Source organism: Talaromyces rugulosus, chromosome I (genome assembly GCF_013368755.1).
Source record: "Talaromyces rugulosus chromosome I, complete sequence".
Lineage (NCBI taxonomy): Eukaryota > Fungi > Ascomycota > Eurotiomycetes > Eurotiales > Trichocomaceae > Talaromyces > Talaromyces rugulosus.
Window position 1 is genome coordinate 3418296 of NC_049561.1, and position 16841 is coordinate 3435136.

At 47.2% G+C, this 16841-nt stretch overlaps 5 protein-coding genes across 5 annotated transcripts; 2 read left to right on the forward strand and 3 right to left on the reverse strand.

The window, feature by feature from the left end:
• Positions 1-6: 6 nt before the first annotated feature.
• Positions 7-632, reverse strand: TRUGW13939_01117 (uncharacterized protein; the record flags this gene model as incomplete). Its single annotated transcript, XM_035484320.1, has 3 exons — positions 7-160; positions 213-445; positions 513-632. 3 exons carry the CDS (start codon positions 630-632, stop codon positions 7-9), a joined length of 507 nt encoding a protein of 168 aa, XP_035340213.1.
• A 1613-nt stretch (positions 633-2245) lies between these two features.
• TRUGW13939_01118 (uncharacterized protein) lies at positions 2246-6004 on the forward strand (the record flags this gene model as incomplete). Its single annotated transcript, XM_035484321.1, has 2 exons — positions 2246-4986; positions 5176-6004. 2 exons carry the CDS (start codon positions 2246-2248, stop codon positions 6002-6004), a joined length of 3570 nt encoding a protein of 1189 aa, XP_035340214.1.
• A 550-nt stretch (positions 6005-6554) lies between these two features.
• On the reverse strand, positions 6555-8489 carry TRUGW13939_01119 (uncharacterized protein; the record flags this gene model as incomplete). Its single annotated transcript, XM_035484322.1, has 7 exons — positions 6555-6992; positions 7053-7378; positions 7432-7455; positions 7514-7977; positions 8066-8155; positions 8212-8282; positions 8340-8489. The coding sequence occupies 7 exons, from the start codon at positions 8487-8489 to the stop codon at positions 6555-6557; spliced, it is 1563 nt and encodes a 520-aa protein (XP_035340215.1).
• Positions 8490-10126: 1637 nt separating this feature from the next.
• On the forward strand, positions 10127-11224 carry TRUGW13939_01120 (uncharacterized protein; the record flags this gene model as incomplete). Its single annotated transcript, XM_035484323.1, has 4 exons — positions 10127-10165; positions 10243-10464; positions 10524-10666; positions 10726-11224. 4 exons carry the CDS (start codon positions 10127-10129, stop codon positions 11222-11224), a joined length of 903 nt encoding a protein of 300 aa, XP_035340216.1.
• Positions 11225-12811: 1587 nt separating this feature from the next.
• Positions 12812-16488, reverse strand: TRUGW13939_01121 (uncharacterized protein; the record flags this gene model as incomplete). The annotated part of the gene is made up of 4 exons (XM_035484324.1): positions 12812-13822; positions 13953-13990; positions 14866-16288; positions 16342-16488. The coding sequence occupies 4 exons, from the start codon at positions 16486-16488 to the stop codon at positions 12812-12814; spliced, it is 2619 nt and encodes an 872-aa protein (XP_035340217.1).
• Positions 16489-16841: the final 353 nt, after the last annotated feature.

Sequence of the window (16841 nt, forward strand, 5' to 3'; positions counted from 1 at the left end):
TCTAGTCTAGTCATAAAGGCTGACAACCTTTCCGTCCTGCATGCGGGCGACACGCTCTTCTTCCATCTTCTTGTTCTTGTTATCGTAGTGGGAAATCACCGTGGACAGGTCGGCCTGAGAACCGGGGGAGATGTTGAAGCGCGAGTGATTGTTGAAGACCCTATTGATTCATTAGCAACAAATAACCATATAAAAAGTATGGAGGGCATTACTCTGGGCAGCGCAGATCAATGTAGTCGTGGCGCGGAGTGCCGACAAACAAGTGACGGTCAGAAGCAGCCTTCTCCAAGGCTGCCGTGTGAATGGCATTTCGCTCCTCGTAGATCTTCTCGTCGGGGGTGTATTTCTGGATGAGGCGGGTCACCCACGAGTCCTCGGAACCATTGGTGATGCGGTAAAGCACGAATCCGGCGGCAAATGTCGAGACGGCGACGTAGAAGCTTGGCTGTGAGAGACAAGCATTAGCTGTTGCGTGTCTATGCAATCCCAATTGAAAGGTGACCGTGACTTACCCCGAAGCCTTCGTTCACAGGCCCGTGGTGGTGGCCGTGGGCAGCGTCCGACGCAAACCGGCGCGGCTGCTGACGCAGCAGCTGCCTGGCAGAAGCAGCCGATCGCCGTGCAGCAAACATGGCGTGTGGTTGGAATGGGCAGAGTTCGAGATAGGGCGTTTCGTCTGCCTCAGACTTGGTCGCTGCAGGTTGCTTGACGTTGGCGGCCAAGCTTCGATCCCGAGTGGGGTCACGTGAGTGTTCCTACCATTGGCCAATGGGAACGTTCAAGGTGACCCACCCAGTGACGGAGCGACACGTGACTTCTCCGCCCTGGAATCTGGTCGCGTCGGGCAAGAATAAAACAACAATCAACCCCATCGTCTAGCACGATGACAAGTCAACGACTCTGCGCTCATCTCACGATCCATTGGCCTGCTCCATGTGACGGCGTGATCCTCCGGGCCGAGCCTTGACCCAAGTCGACCTGGATTGAGCAATGTGACTAAAATCCCCGCCATGCATCTGGCTCGCTTGTTGCCGTCTGCCTCATTCCTGGATTTTATCCTTGGGTCGGCATGAACGTCGACTTTGGGTCCTCACCACTCTCCTACTAAATCTAGCTAGCTGCTTGGTCGGTCGTGAAGCTGTCCGACGGCTGGCGGGTCATGCTGCTGCGTTGTCTGCGCCAAGCAGCGAATCCTCAACCTCATAGCTTTGGGCCTCATGCATCCGCGACACTGGTCCGCTCCACCTCTGAATGCGCTCGTCGATAGGCTCAATCCTTCCAGTGAAAAAAACGCTGTCCAGGTCGAATTGAAATTGGCCCCCCTTACTTGTGCGTTTCGGGACTACAATTACGATTTATTTTATTTTTGTTCCATTTCTCTTATGGTCGGCTGCTGCCCAGCAGTGCTAATTGATACCCAACTATCACCAAGATGCCTCACTCATTGGCACACTTTGTCTCAAAACGGCAATTCTGTCTATTTCTAGGCTATTTTGGCTCCCGCTACTCTACCTCTAAGACCCTTATCTACTGACGTGGTTGCATAGTTTAGTTTGCTTCACTGACAGTGGGATATGTTTGCTGACACGCCAGCCCTCTTTGGGCTGCCATCCTGCCTTAGTGGGACTCTATGGAATGTGTGCGTTTTTGTGCTTTCCTCTAGCATGAAAACACATTTTCTGAAACCGTGTTTCCGTCCTCCTTTTTTCTTTTTCTGTTCTTCGCTGTCGCGGCTATTTAGTTTCCATTTCTGGACTCTTGCTTGATCTAGCATTGACGTCGTCAACTTCCTCTTTAGTCTATCTACTTTGTTTTTTTTTTTTTTTTTTTGAGAATATTATTTATTTCTTTTATTTTAATGTCTCAATCGCTGTCTCTATGATATCATCTCGCGCCCGAGTTTCCGTAAGACGACCGCCAGTGGAACTTATCCAAACATCTATCGGTGGGTTCAACCATACCTCCTATTTGGGAATCAACCCATCTGATTTGAATACTACCCAAGCTACACGTTTGCATTGCATCTGGCACCAAGTTTGACGGGGCACTGCTAGGCAACCTACCAACCGTCACGCCGGCTAAAGTTAAGAGCCTGGGCTATATATTCCACCTCCATCTTCTCGACACATAGGGCAATCACCCTACAGTACTACTCACCATTGGGAACACGTTAGGAAAAGAAGGTCTGGTCGTCTCTCACCACACCACCCACCAGCGACCAGCCGCCCGTGCTCGACATCGCACCATGGCTAAGAAAAGCAAGAGCAAGAAGGAGGCCAAGAAGAAGGGCCAAAAGGGCGGCTCTGAAGAGACGCCCGAAAGCCAGATATCATCCTCACAAGTCCAGTCGCCTTCTCCGGGTCCGGAAAATGGAACTACTTTCACAGGGACGGAAGAGGCTATTTCTGTTCTTCCTGATTCAACTGAGCAAGTGCCCGAGACTGCAGTCATTGATCTTGACGCCGATCAGCAAGAATTACCACCGCTAGAAGAGTCTGCACCACCGCTTGAGGAGTTTGAACCACCGCTAGAACAGTCTGCGTCACCGCCAGAGGAATCTGAGATGATTCAGCAAGAAGACCGCGCTGAAGAAACAGAGCCGGTACCAACGACAACCGAAGATGCAGATCCCACTGAGCCAGGGGCGCTTCCAGACCCAGCACCAGAAACCGCCCCTCAGGTCACAGATGAAGTTGTCGACGACGCTAAGTGGGAACAAGATGTTGATGAGCTGGAGAAGCTGTTGGAAGAAATAAATGCTCCACAGGAACCGACAGCAGATGTGGCGGGAGAGGAAGCTGTAGGAGAAGAAGCAGCCCCCGAAAAGGACTTGCCAGAAGAGGAACCAGCCGAGCTCGCACAGGAAGAAAAAGAAGACGAGCCGGAGGTGGCCACGAAGGCGCCAGAAGAGGGATCACCAGCACATGCCGACGACGATGAACACGACCCCGACCACGACCACGATCACGACAACAAAGACCCGCCAGCAAAGCCATCCGATGAATCGCAACCGGATGAACCAGCCGAAGTTCCAGCGGAAACAGCTGCCGAACCCGAAGAGGAACCAGCCGAAGCTAAGCAGGAGCTACCAGAAGCAGAGCCTGCAGAAGAGGAGCATATTCCCGAAGAAGCAGAGGAACCAGATACTCGCTCTGTTGTTAGTGGGAAGGTGTCAAGATATCCAACTCATCCGCCGGCGCCAATTCCATTACCGTCACCTGTGCCCAGCGAGCCCCGTTCCATTCATTCACCAGTGCCCGAACATCCCCTCTCGCGACATGGCTCTCCTCTGACCTACCACGTATCACCACCTTATCGATACGCATCCCCTCATATACATCCGTATAGTCCTCATATGATGGGCATGGCCGGTCCTCCCCCTCCTCCTATGATGCATCCTGGAAGCATTGCTCCATCTTCGGCCAGTTTTGCTACCGCATATCATTCTCCCATCATGGACCATGCCCCTATGCCTCCTCCATACGCTTATCCAAGACGCCCTAGTGGGCTGAGTAATGGAGGCTACTACAACGGCAAGATGGACCGTACACAGTCTGGAGGCAGCGGCAATAGCCATGGCCATCATCATCATCGAACAGAAAAGGCAAACGGCGCACCCGAGGAGAAAAATCACGAACATCACCATCTCATGGGCCGTATCGAAAAGGTCATGCCTGATATCTCGCGACTGATGGACAGCTTCAAGGACACCCAGGGAAAACTCCAAGCTCGGGAAGCAGAGACACGACAACTACAATCCCAGCATGAACAAGCAATCATGCACAAGGATTTCTATATTGAAGCGCTTCAGGGACAGATGCGAAAGGCTGCTACCGAAACCGCAGAAGAGTACACCAAGCTAAAGAACGTCATCAGTGAGCTCCGGTTAGAGCTTGGCAATCAGCAAGAAAAGGTCAAAGACTTGGAAGAATGCCTCTCCACGTCACGAAAGGAAAAAGAAGTACTCGAGAGCATTAAAGCCGGCATCGAAAACGAAATCCAAACCTTGCAGAAAAAAATCGAAGACCTACAGCTCGAGCATGAGAGATATGTGGAGGAGTCCAAAGAACACGAACGGACCGAGCTGTCTCTGCAAAAGGAAGAACTTACTAATCTATTCGAGGAGATCCGTGCTGAAGATGAGAATGCTGCGAACGATCGGTACAACGAGCGTGAAAAGGAGCTTATTGATGAAAAGGAGGCTCTGAAATCTGCATGGGAAGAGGAAAAACGACAGATTGAAGAAGCACAGGCAGCCTTGAAGACTGAGCTCGAGTCTACCCAAAACGACCTGCAAGTATCGCGTGAAGATGCTGTTACCAAAACCAGCATCCTCGAGGCCAAGGAAAAGGAACTTGAATCTACAAAGAGTGACCTTGAATCAAGACTCGGAGAGTTGCACGAGGCGCAGGGTGAATTGGCTTCGACAAAGACACAACTAGAAAACAACCAAGTCGAATTGGAGTCAACGCAGGCCGAGTTGAACTCGACGCTCGAGGATCTCACGGCTAAACAGCTGGAACTAGAAAAGGGCCACAAGGATTTCCAGGAAAACCACGCAAATCACACGGCAGAAAGGGAAAAACTCACTGCTTTCCACGCGGCTCAAGTCGAAGCTCTTCACGGTACACATACGACTCAACTCGGCGATCTACGCAACACTCACGAGACCACTTTGAAGGAGGCGGAAGATCGCTGCACAGCTCTCATGGCTCAGCTTGAAGAAAAGGAAAAGGCTTGGACTACCGAAAAGTCCGAACTAGAGAAACAGCTTATAGAGAAGACGGATGAATTGACGGGTCTTGAAAGAGAAAGGGAGGCTATAGAGCAGGGAGATATTGCTCGCGAGAAGCATTTGCAGTCTGCAGTCGACGATATGCGTCGCACTATTGATAATATGGAGAACGACCGCGACAAGCTGCGCAAAACACTGCAGAGCCTGGGTGAGGCTACAGATCTCAAAACGTCCAAAGGGGATCAATTCTTGTAAGTACTGACGTCTGCAGGCATCTGGGAGTAATCCTTGTCGTCCTCGGACCTATTCACTCATTATATCATGTCTTTCCTTTGTTATCTTATGACTGTAAACGACTTTATGATGTCTGTCACGTATTTCTTTGCATATACATTTGAAGAATTTTAGGATTCATTCTAATCCGAATTGTTTTGTTATAGTATGGAGTCTTTCGGTCAACTTCGCAAACTTATTGTCGAATTGTCTAAAGAACATTTTTCATATCTCCCAATCGACCCACCCAAGGATATTCTGGAGAAGATCCCGGCTGAAATGCCTTCATTTTTAGACAACACCACTGCGTCCCGGGAGTTGCGAGCCGCTTATATTCAACACGTCGTATCTAAGACATTGACTTACCGCGTCTTCCAGCCTTTCTTGTTCACCCTTGGACGCCGCTACGACAAAGCAGATACCTTTTTCCAAGTCCTGTCTATGGACATTCGCCGCAAGTCCGTTCGCCGCGAAGCGTTCTGGAGACAGCAGACCCTCAAGGCTGCATACACCACATCCGATGCCAAACAGTCCATCAACGTGGTAGCCGCTGTCATTGTAGACGAGATTGTCGACCACATCAAGCATTTCGCCGACCCCAGGCAACTTGATGCTCTGCTGAACGGCGTCCGCCGAATCGTCAAAGTCGCGGCCGAAACCTGGCGACATGCCCGTGTCGAGCGTGAACTCGTCCTCGCTACCATGCCTGCCCCAGAGTCTGATGGGGTCTCAAACGACGAGTGGGATGAATACACTTGCGGACGAAGAAGCGCCGACGATCCGGTCGCCACATCTCGCTCTGTTCTTTTGCGAGTCTTCCCACGCATTTATCGCGAAGCTGCTCACGAGGACTTTGCCGATGATAAAGAAAAATTCAATTCCTGTGTTTACTTCCCGGGGACAATCATGTACTCGGATTCTCCGTCTGTGCTTGTTCGCAGAGAGGAACTAGGTCGGAAATCGCCCATTGGGAACGGCGTCAACGGTGCACAATAGTTTGACACCATTCATACCGCTCAATCCAACGCAAACAACAACCAAATAATAACCACTTCACGATTTTCCTTTTATATACGTCTTTTCTGTTTGGTGTTCCTTTCAGCGTTTTGAGTCCTACCACTTATTTTCGGTTCTTCATTCTGTATTTCTGGAAAATCACGAGGATTTTCACCCATGTATTTTCACATTACAACGCACGATTTAACGAGAAACGACACAAATTTTGCATTCCGTGGAGCTAGTGAGTTTTGGGCTGTATGTGATATAGCATATTTTTTTTTTTTTTTTGTTTTTTCTCCTTGAGTCGCTCCTTGACGATTTCCTTTGTCATATTCCTAGTCTGTTGGTTTACTTTTGCTTCAATTACATGTATGTGTTTTATATGAACTAGCGATTTATTTGAAATAATATTAACCATCTTTAACTTGAATAATCGTTTGATATTGACCATTTTGCTCTCTCTTGGCCAAGAAATGGCCTTTCTATATTTGTAAAATATGCGCAAGAAGTAAGAAATGCGAAAAGATCTGCTTCAGTCTTATATACCTCAAACCAGCGCCCTAACACGCGACACTGGACCAGTATAAACATGTCGAGCGAACAAAAAATAATACACCAGGGCAAGCACAACCACACCGCCGAAAATCGCAACGCACCAATTCATCGTGCCCGGCGTAACGTCTCTAGTAACTGGGAAAAAACACAAAACCCATACCAAAACCAGAAACACAAGGGCTACCGTCTCTACAATTATGGACCACCTGCGTCCTAGGCTCCAGCGTGCTGGCGGCACGGGCTCGCCTCGCCATCGCTTCAGTCTAAGACAGAATGTGGATATGATGTAAGATGACAAGAGGGATACTGTGCCGAGGGACATGATTGCGTTGAATGCTACCGAGGAGCCGATGTTTATCAGCGACAAGAGGCAGACAACGACAAGACCGACGCAGAGGGCGTTCAAGGGTATCACGAATCGTCGGTTCACCTGTTTCGAAGTTTAATATTCCAAAATGAAAAAAAAAGGTTCCAAGATACTCTGACTTACATGAGAGAGAAACTTTGAATAGGGGAGTCCATCATCCCGCGCAAAAGCGTACAGTTGCCGCGAGCCTGTGGCTACATTACTGATCGTAGCACAGAACTGAAGTACCATCATAAGCGCTGTCATTCCTGTCGTTGCTCGCACAGAGCCGGTTGAATCCAGGAAAACCTGGATGAATGGGAACCCCGTTGAACTCGCGAGAACCTGGTCGATATCACTAATGCAAAATGCATACGTAATGATCATGGCCAAACCCGTCAGGCCGTTGAGAACTAGAGTCCATACCATTCCTTTGGGAAGCGTCCAGGATGCATCACGAATTTCCTCGGCTGTTGGGAAGTTAGTATTATAACTAGTAAAAGTACTTGCAGGTAAGATATACCCATGTGAACAGCTGAATCAGGCCCTATATGTGTTCACTTATTAGACAGTTTGTCAAAGTTTTTTTCCTTTCAAATACTGACCTATCAGTGCATATATCGGGGCTACCAGTCCTATCAGACAAGAGAGGCCGTCGTTCCCCCATCCTCCCCGGTCTTCTATATGCAGAAACACTCGGGATGGTGACTGGATAGGTGCCAAGACCCATAACGGAATCAACACGGCAAAAAAGCCGAAAACGTGAATTATCAGAATGACGCCTTCAATAATAGGCAGTTTCTGTGCAAGAAAAGTGTTGAATATAAAGGCAGTGCATGCATTCCCGATGACAAAAACGGTTCCGTGCCATGGCTGGTGAACGTATGAGTCTGGATAGTTGATTGATAAAAGGCCAATCATCATATTAGAGACAGTATAACTGCAAGCAGCTATCCCCGTGTGCCAGCCCAAAACACACACCCAGCCCGTGATGTAGCTGAGGAATTTCTGACATTCAGGTGGAGCAAATTCAGATACCCAATGATATTGACCACCAGACGTAGGTGCCCTTTAGAGAAATAAACGTTAGAATTCGAGGAAACTATTATGCAAGCGGGATATTCCAAACTTGCATTGAGGCCATCTCTGCCATTGACAGCACGACTGCCGTGAATCCAGTGATCCCCCCAATATATGTGTAAATCATCCCACCAAGACCACCATCGATTAGGCCGTACGAACTGCCACTGTAAAATTTGTGAGTAGTTACATTAATTAGCACAAGCTTAGCAGGAATACATACAATAGAACTGCCTCCCAGGTACACATTAGGACTGCGGTAAAGCCAAGAACGGATAGGAATCGGAAGTTACGCTAAATGAAGTTTATTACGCCAACTCATTGTTCATTTCTGAGGTAATCTTTGCTTACATTCAATTCCTGCTCTCTTCCAATTCTCAGCATGTCCTCTTGATCGTGGGATGTGCCTGCCATCTTCGAAGACACTTTGTCCGGGCGCTTCTCGGATGCCAATAGCATATCGCTGGGACCCAGAGTCTGGGAACTCGTTAATGAATCCATGGTTTCCATCTTTTAGAATAGGTATTCCCTATGGATGAAGCTTGAGCGGCGATAGTAACGAAACCACTTGGTAGTAGAAAGGTAGATCTTTCAAAGTTGAATCCGAGAATGAGTTTTCTCGCATGGCTCGATACCGACCATGAGCCGACGCATGCGTGAAAGGGATTTTTTCACGTGGTCGTCCTTGGCTGAAGACTCTTCCACGGGTTTTCGAACTGGTGTCCCGGGTAGCTGAGTGTTGTGTTTGTTGACTAGAATTTAATGGCTAATAATCTTTGACTGTCCCACTCTTGGGCATGATAGAAGAAACTTCCAGGGGTTTTGTTTTATGTCAGAGTAATTTTTTGTGGGAATATCTCATCTAGTTAGACGTAGTAAGGTAGTATACAGGTTGAGTTTGGCTGCTGACGAAAAGGGTGGCCGTCTACCAGACACGCCACACAACAACGAGGGTAGATTCTACCGAAACTCGAATTCCTGTATTGAATTTGTAATGTTTCAAACTATTAAAAGCTAATTCGCCTCTAGTACGGCAGCCTCAATCATCTAGACCTTCCAAGGGAGTGTTTTCCACATTGCTGCAAGGATGATCTGCCCAATTCTATCGACCGACGGCTTCTTGCATTGTTTCTTGTGTGCATATCTGTGATAAACAAGCTTTTTATGTGTAACCAAAGCTTTTGTGCAGTGAACCTGGCCTTTCTATGGCCGGGATACTAGACTCTTAAGTACACCGGAGGGAAGCTTTGCTTGTAAACACGCCCAGACAAACAATAGCTAATACCTAGCTCCTGAGCACTGAATATGAGATTTATTATTTAATTATACAGGACCTTAATTGGTTTTAAAAGGACTGTGCCATTGCGTTTGCAGTACGTATCAGCGACGTGATTAGTGAATTAAGGGGGACGCAAGGAGTTGACTCGTGACCCTCTCGTGTCGAGAAACCTTGCAGTTCTCGCGCGGAGATTCCAGTGAGGAGGCGCAATATTCTATTGTTAGCAAGCCAGAAACATTCTTCAATATGACTGTCAGTGGCGTGATTCAATTTTCATCTGCTCCCTTCCGTCGGAAGGTCTTGGTATGTGACAGCCTCCCAAAGCTTTTTTTTTGGATTATTATATGTTTCGGAGATATTGGGAATATTAAGCGAATTAAAAAAAGGCTTACCAAATTTGTACAACTCGTTAAAGGGATGCTCAAGTTTCCTTTTTACGATATTGCTGTGGATGAAATCAGTTGTCATCCGCTGCTCTTTCATCCTTCCCTGGTGGAATCTCGGCTATCTAAAACGAAATGAGGATGGTACTACTCACGAAATAATGCTGGTTCCAACAAATATCTTATAATGTCTGAGAATGATGGAAATCGAGCTTATGTCATAAGCTCCACCGATCGAAGGGGCTTGGTTGTAATCGCATCAACGGTATTGATGTCGTGGATGGTGTTATGCTTCGGTATTCGACTCTACACCAGGATTGCGATTACGGGTTCCTTTAAATGGGACGACTTTTTTGCTGGGTTTGGAACAGTGAGGGAAATAGAAAAATCCTGAATCGGCTTGCGACCTTTGCTTACCAACCTCTCTCAGGCAGCAGGTATTGCGCAGGTGGGAGTCACACTCAGATCCGTCGAGCATGGATTCGGAAAATCAGGAAGCCTACTTGACGTGGGGAGTATGAAAAGTTCACAAAAGGTTCATTGTTATTACTTTTAGTTTTCGACTGTATTATCTGGCTAAACCGTGTTGTAGGATGCGTATATCGCCAACCTATTGTTGATTCTGGGTCATGGAGCGGCAAAAACATCAGTTATATTCCTGCTTCGACGCATTAACCACGACAAATCGTTTATTAGAGTTTGCAACATTGTCCTGACTGTCATTTTTATTTGGATTGTTGCTTCTGAGCTGGCTATCTCATTGCAATGCGACTTGACCATCCCATGGTTCGCTACTAGCGAATGTGATAATCCAGTGTGTACCAAAGCCCGCTCGCCAAGGCTGATTTCCCTGTTAACGTTAACCTTCCTCAGACCCTCCGCTGGCAGGTTATTGCTGCTTTTGACCTTTCGATTGAAGTCGTCCTATTTATCATGAGCGTGTCCCTTGTCTGGGATCTCCAGATGAGATGGATAAGCAAGGCAATTGTTGTGGGGTCCTTTGGATGTCGGCTGCTGTACGGATTCACTTGTTATTTTATCTTTTTTTTAATAATAATTGCTGACGTTGGTTTAGATTAATCCCAATCTGCGTAACACGCTTATCGTACCTTGACGATACCTGGCATAGTTCCGACCCAAGTCTCGACAGCGCCGACCTCGCCCTTTTGAGTCAAACGTTACTCCATTACAGCCTCATGGCGGCAACAATACCGTGTCTAAAGCCATTCGTGATAGCGTTTAATACCGGCTGGGGTCAGGGGCTATCGAATCAAAGCAGTAATAACTATTACTACAAGCGGTCGATACTGAATACAATAAACAACCCAGCAGGATCCGCCCAGAATAAAAAGGCGCGGTTACAGAGTCGGAAAATAAGTTCTATAGAGGACATTTGTCACCACGAGACACATGTCTCGGGAGGTAATGCAGCCGGTACGGGAGGCAATGAAGGCGAAAGACGACAGGGTTCAGAAGCGGGGGTTAATCAACTAGATATGAGCATTCGGGAGACGAGGGAATGGTCTGTGGAACACGAGTGTATTGAGTTGGACTCATTTACTAGACTTAGATAGACTATACACCGATAAATCTCTAGATAGAAATCGAGCTTAGAGGCTCGCATTCGGATCGTCCGGTTTTAATTTCTGTTAAGTTAGCAACTCATAGTTGACACTTTTTAATATCGAAGATGCTTATGAGTTTTGGTACGCTAATGTCGCAGTTAGGGTTGATTACCAAGAATTTCCGTTTTTGAGAAATACCAGGCGCTATCGATTCCTCGCCCAACCGATCCTATACCGAACCATATACTAGACAGTGATTCAATACAAAAAGAAAAGAAAGCAGCGTAGGAATACAGGACCACATCATGAAAAACCAATCCCCCACACACAACGTTCCAGCAAATCGTGAATCAACTCTTCATCATGCCATAACTCCAGAGGGCGAACATAGGTTGCGCCAGATTCAAGCATCTCAGGGGTAACATAGGTCACGGGAGATATTGGACCACATGGACACAACAGAAACGCCCTAACAAATCTGCCGATGACTATTATCGAATACAAAAATCTGCCTTGATAGTCGTCGTGATAGAATTGCAGGTTTGTTAACCGTTTAGCGTCAAGAGCGATGGCTTCCTTCCACATATCCTGAGATGGGTAGTCGTGATATGTTGGAAGAACGGAGATGGTGATGACGTTTAGTAGTGTCTCGCTGCGAGAAATGTCTATCGACATTCCCCCGCCCACACGCTGTCTAATACGACACGTCCGTGTAAACCCTGATCCGGGATTGAAGTAGAGTCGTGCAAGGGCCACCCAGATTTCAAAGGCCGACAGGGTAGTTCTCTGCCTCACGATGGTCTGGTACCGAGCTTGTAGATCGGGATATATCATGTAAATCCCGCGGATATTGTGTGCGATAACGCTTGTCTGGTTTGGAAAATAGTAGAAGTTCTCCATCTTCACATCAACGTCTTTCAGGGTTTGATGGTGATGTTTGGCGGATGAGCTAAGGCGGAAAATGTTTCGTTGGTGATCGAAGTTTGTTTCAAAGAGGTATTCCCGTTGAGGGTGAAGAGATGGATGAAACCAATATAGACTTGAAGGATGCTAGGTCTTGTTAGACACAAGAAGTTGACGGAAACTTGTAACAGGTGATGATGTTGGTAATGTGAAAGGTTTAGGGTTGGGAGAAAACATCTCTGTTATGCCAATCCTAATGTTTGTTTGTTTGCAGCAAGAAAGCAAGCGGCGGACAATCTTTTAGGTAGGTGGCTGATTGCTCATGCACGTTGCGTTTGTCAAACTAGAATGACGGGCTTGTGGGCTGGGGGGTTCACAAGTAAAAACAAATTTCAAGGTCGTAACCGTACAGATATATGTTAATTATTTAAAGAACTAATCTTAAGTATGTAGGAAGATATACGTCTGGCAATTCCCGCCAATCAAGTAAATGATTTTGATTAAATGGTAGTATTTTTCCATGTGCTGAATTACAAAAATACAATGTCAATAGATCACAAAAGAAAACAAATAAAGACTTATGCGGCGACCCGAAATGCTCCGCGAATGAAAGCCAATACGGGTTTTGATCGGGATTACCCAGTCCGAACCGTTACAAAATGGCAAAAGAAAACAAATCGTTAGAGACTCATTCTATACAGCCCAGAATATTCTTACAGACATGCTGTCCACGTTGTTGCGCCATGCAGCAAACCGTGCTCGCATCCAAACGACGAGCTGGTCCCCAATTTGCATTGCTCGCACCGATTCGCCATCTAGGGTTGCTCTTCCGCGGCCTTCTTCTTCTTCAATCCTCTCCGCTTCGGAAGAGTCCTGCTGGATGCTATCTTTGTAATGCCAAACAATGTGATAATTCGTAGGAACTTTAGTCGCGGTGCGATTGCACTGGAGTTTTGTGGAGCCTGGTAGAAAGGGTTTCATGGGGTATGGACCGGATGTTGCGTCCTCTCCTGTCTCTGTAGAGACTGACTCTTGGCCTCCTTCCTCCCCATCGGTGCTATTTTTCTTGTTGGATGGGATGATATAGGTATCAAACCAAGTATAAGATCCTCGAAACGTGCCTTGATGACCGTGATTACCACCCCAGCCTTGGTCGTGCGAAGATATATCAAAGACTATTTTTCTACACGGATACATGCCCCTATGTAAAAGAGTCTTTGGCGTGTTCTCCTCTCCCTCATTAAAGCTGAAACACAATGGTGGCGTCCTCAAACATTCCTTGTCACCATCTGCCGAAATCATCAAAGGTGTCGTATTCAGACTCGTCACCACACTAGGCCAATATTCAGCCTCGTCGATAATCATATCCACGATTTCATCCGGCACTGTTCCATGGGCACTGGGCCTCATACGGCGGAGCAGATCGCGGACGTCCAGGACGTCTTCCATACTGGGATAAAACTCCTGGTTTCCAGGTTTATCGTTCATGTCCAAGCTGGAACCGCTGGTTTTACTACTCGTCTCCGGCTCATGATGCTGTGGAACGGGCGGTAGGACCCTCCGGTTCCTATTGCGTGAGAAAGGACTGCGGTGCATTGTGGTAAAGTAGCTTATCAAACAAAAGATGATAAAAGGGAGCGCAATGTCAGCGAATAAAGTCATGGGTTCAATTGCACAGCAATCGAATTGAGTAGAATTCTCGAACTATGACGAAGGCCACCTTGGCATCTGGTCAGTGTTTTTAATGAGGTCAACATATCGGTGTTTATTGTCGTCGATTGCAATGACGTCGTTGAGGCTGTGGCTGTGGCTGTGGCTGAGCTGGTGGGGTTACGTTCACGTTTGCACTGTTTGCATGGAGAGTAAATGTATCTATATTCTGTATCGTACTGGCTTCACCTCTTTAGAAAACGAAATTTACCGAGACTATATCATGGTGACCTCATTGTAACAATATATGATGATCGCTCAATATAGAACTCATTAGTATTCCATTATCTATCTAAGTAGTATAACGGAGAATACAACACAGGAGTGAGAGTACACGTATAAGTAACACATCGAATACGCCAATATTGAGACACTTTATGTCATTTCGATGCTGCAACTACTATTCTACAATAAAATATCCTGTTAAAAAAAAGGCATCGGAAACGGTGTAGTCCCAGATGTATCAAACTCCTTAGGTGAGTATTTAATGCCAAGTAGGTCGTGATTTTGATTTATCAACCGCAGTACTAAAAACCCAAATACCATAATTATCAGTCACCCCAAACGGAATTTGAAACTTCAGCCATCAGAGAGACCTTCTTCTATTCGTTCTGGCCTAGTTCTAAAGTGACAGTTAATATAAGTATTGAAAACAAATACGGTCATTATACATTTTTTACCTAGGCTCGTACGGAACACAACATTTGAACAATTCTTCTCCAATAGCCGAATAGTTAGCACACGTGTACTAAGTGTCAAGACCTTCTGGTTCGGAGAAGACCCAGACTATGAAATGAAAGGTGGATATAATAATGACGACAAAATACATGTCTAACTATAGTACTTGTTCTTTATAGCATCTATAGACGCTAACCCGGAAACTAACTTCATCTCTTTAAAACATGAAACTTGCACCAGAAGAAAAGCTCGAGTTGTCTCGCTTTACATCCAAATGATCATATGCACAACGCCATGGAACCACGTTTTATATAGACATCACAAAACACACCCCTACTTGCCCGTGCTTTCTTACTTACCAGCTCTGCCGCCGCCTGCACGATATGCAGCTGCACGACGAGAACTTCGCTTTCCCTTGCTCGCCCCCCGAGATTTGGTCCTCACCTTCAGCTGACCAGAGCCCTCCACCGCGCGTTGTCCTTCGAAAATGAACGGCGTGTTACCGACGACATCTCGCAGTTTGGCAGCTCCAGCCCGACCAAACAACTTGCTGGATCGGCCACCAAGGGTGTCGCGAGTGCCTTCGATGCGTCCGCCACTACGCCTCTCCGAGTCGCGTTTTTTATTTACCTTCTTGGCTCGGACGACACGGAGTTTGCGGGGTAGCAATGGAGGGAATTTCTTGCCATCCAGAAGCAACGCTGCTTCCACGCAGTTGGATTCGAAGAACTGCACATAGGCAAACCCTTTGCCAATACGGGTGGCCTGGTCGCGAACAACCCGGACGGATTCCACGTTTCCACCACCTGCATTTTTCTGGCCTCCAGCTCCTGTGTGATCATTGAATGTGCGCCACAGCCCTTCCTCAATATCAGCTGGTGTGCTTGGTTTTCTCTTGGGCGCCTCGCCGTCTTCACCGGCAGTGTTCTCTAGATCAACGAAGGCGAGGTTTCCAACAAACACACATCGCTTATTGTCAATTGCCGAGGGGTGCGCAACATTGTCGACTCTCAGGTGACGGTCGAGTACTACTGTCCCATTCAAAGCCCCTGGGGCCTTTTGGGCGGCGAGTTTTGTAGAAAAGACGACGTAAGCGTTTGTACTAGACGTCGTGGAATCCATGACCTCTTTTTGAGCAAAGGCAGCACGTCGAGGAACCCCAAGCTTAGTGCCGTAGGCTGTAGAGCGGAAGCGGATTGATTCGACTTTGTGAGGCGTGTCTGATTTGGGCAGGCTATCCAAAAAGGATGAAAGGTGTTTCACCAGCGTTTTCCTAGCTGAGCCGGTTCTAATCGCAGTATTCGAAACGTTGCCGAGGAAAACGGTTCTGCCTGATTTGTCCAGTTCTGTGACTTCCTGTTCGCCGGTCAAAGACTCGTGCATAGGAGGTGCGGTGTCGTCGTCATCTGAGGAATCGTCCTCTTGTGATGCGTTGCTATCGTCGTCAGACTTGGCCGCCTTTCGCTTCTTGGATGAGTCTGCCTTGCGTTTGGCTTCTTCTTTTTGTTCTTCGCGAGTGATTTTCTGCATGTAAACATCTTCTAGGTTGTCTGCGGCTGTCCTCTTGCGTTTTCGGCTCACGCGAGCATTATCGGTTTCGGAACTGCCTGTATCGCTTCCGTCCTCCGCATCCTGCATTTCTTGGTCGCTGTGATTATCACTTTGATTTTCGTCATCCGACTCCTCATCCGAACCGCCTTCGTGTGGCGCATTGGAGCCTTTGTGCTTTGAGGAACGCTTCGTAGAAGTATATTGCACTGATGGTGTCTGCACCGGTCCAGCCTGTAGCAGGGTCAGCTATATGGGTTCCAGATAATATAATTGAGCACACATACACTTGTTTCAAATAGCGAGGCCAGTAAAGGGTCAAATGGCGCATTACCAGCCAGAAAAGATGGTTGGTTGGCTACTTCAGCGTCGCCATTGGCCTCGGCTTTTGCACCTTTGCGGTGTTCAGATTGGCTTTTTGATTTCTTCCCCATGGTTATTATTCTCAAGGCCCTTTTTTCCTCTGGAAACAATACACACGCCTCGTGGGAGTGCTGCAAATCAAGAAAAATGGGATTGTGCCGTTTGGTATCCAATTTTTTTTTATCGGCCGCCGCAGAGATTATTATTGGCAAATTGTGGCACTGGAGCTCCGTTATCTCCACGTGATCTGCGATAAGAGCTACGCAATGATGTGTTTTTACCTCCACTATAATCACGAGTTTGTAGTCGAAATTTTAGGACAACAGTAAAGTCGATATTAATATTTCTGCTTTCAATGGGCAGCTGGTCAAAAACTTCTGTGACTTCGAGACGTCGATATCTCTTCTCGAGAGAATTGGCAGAT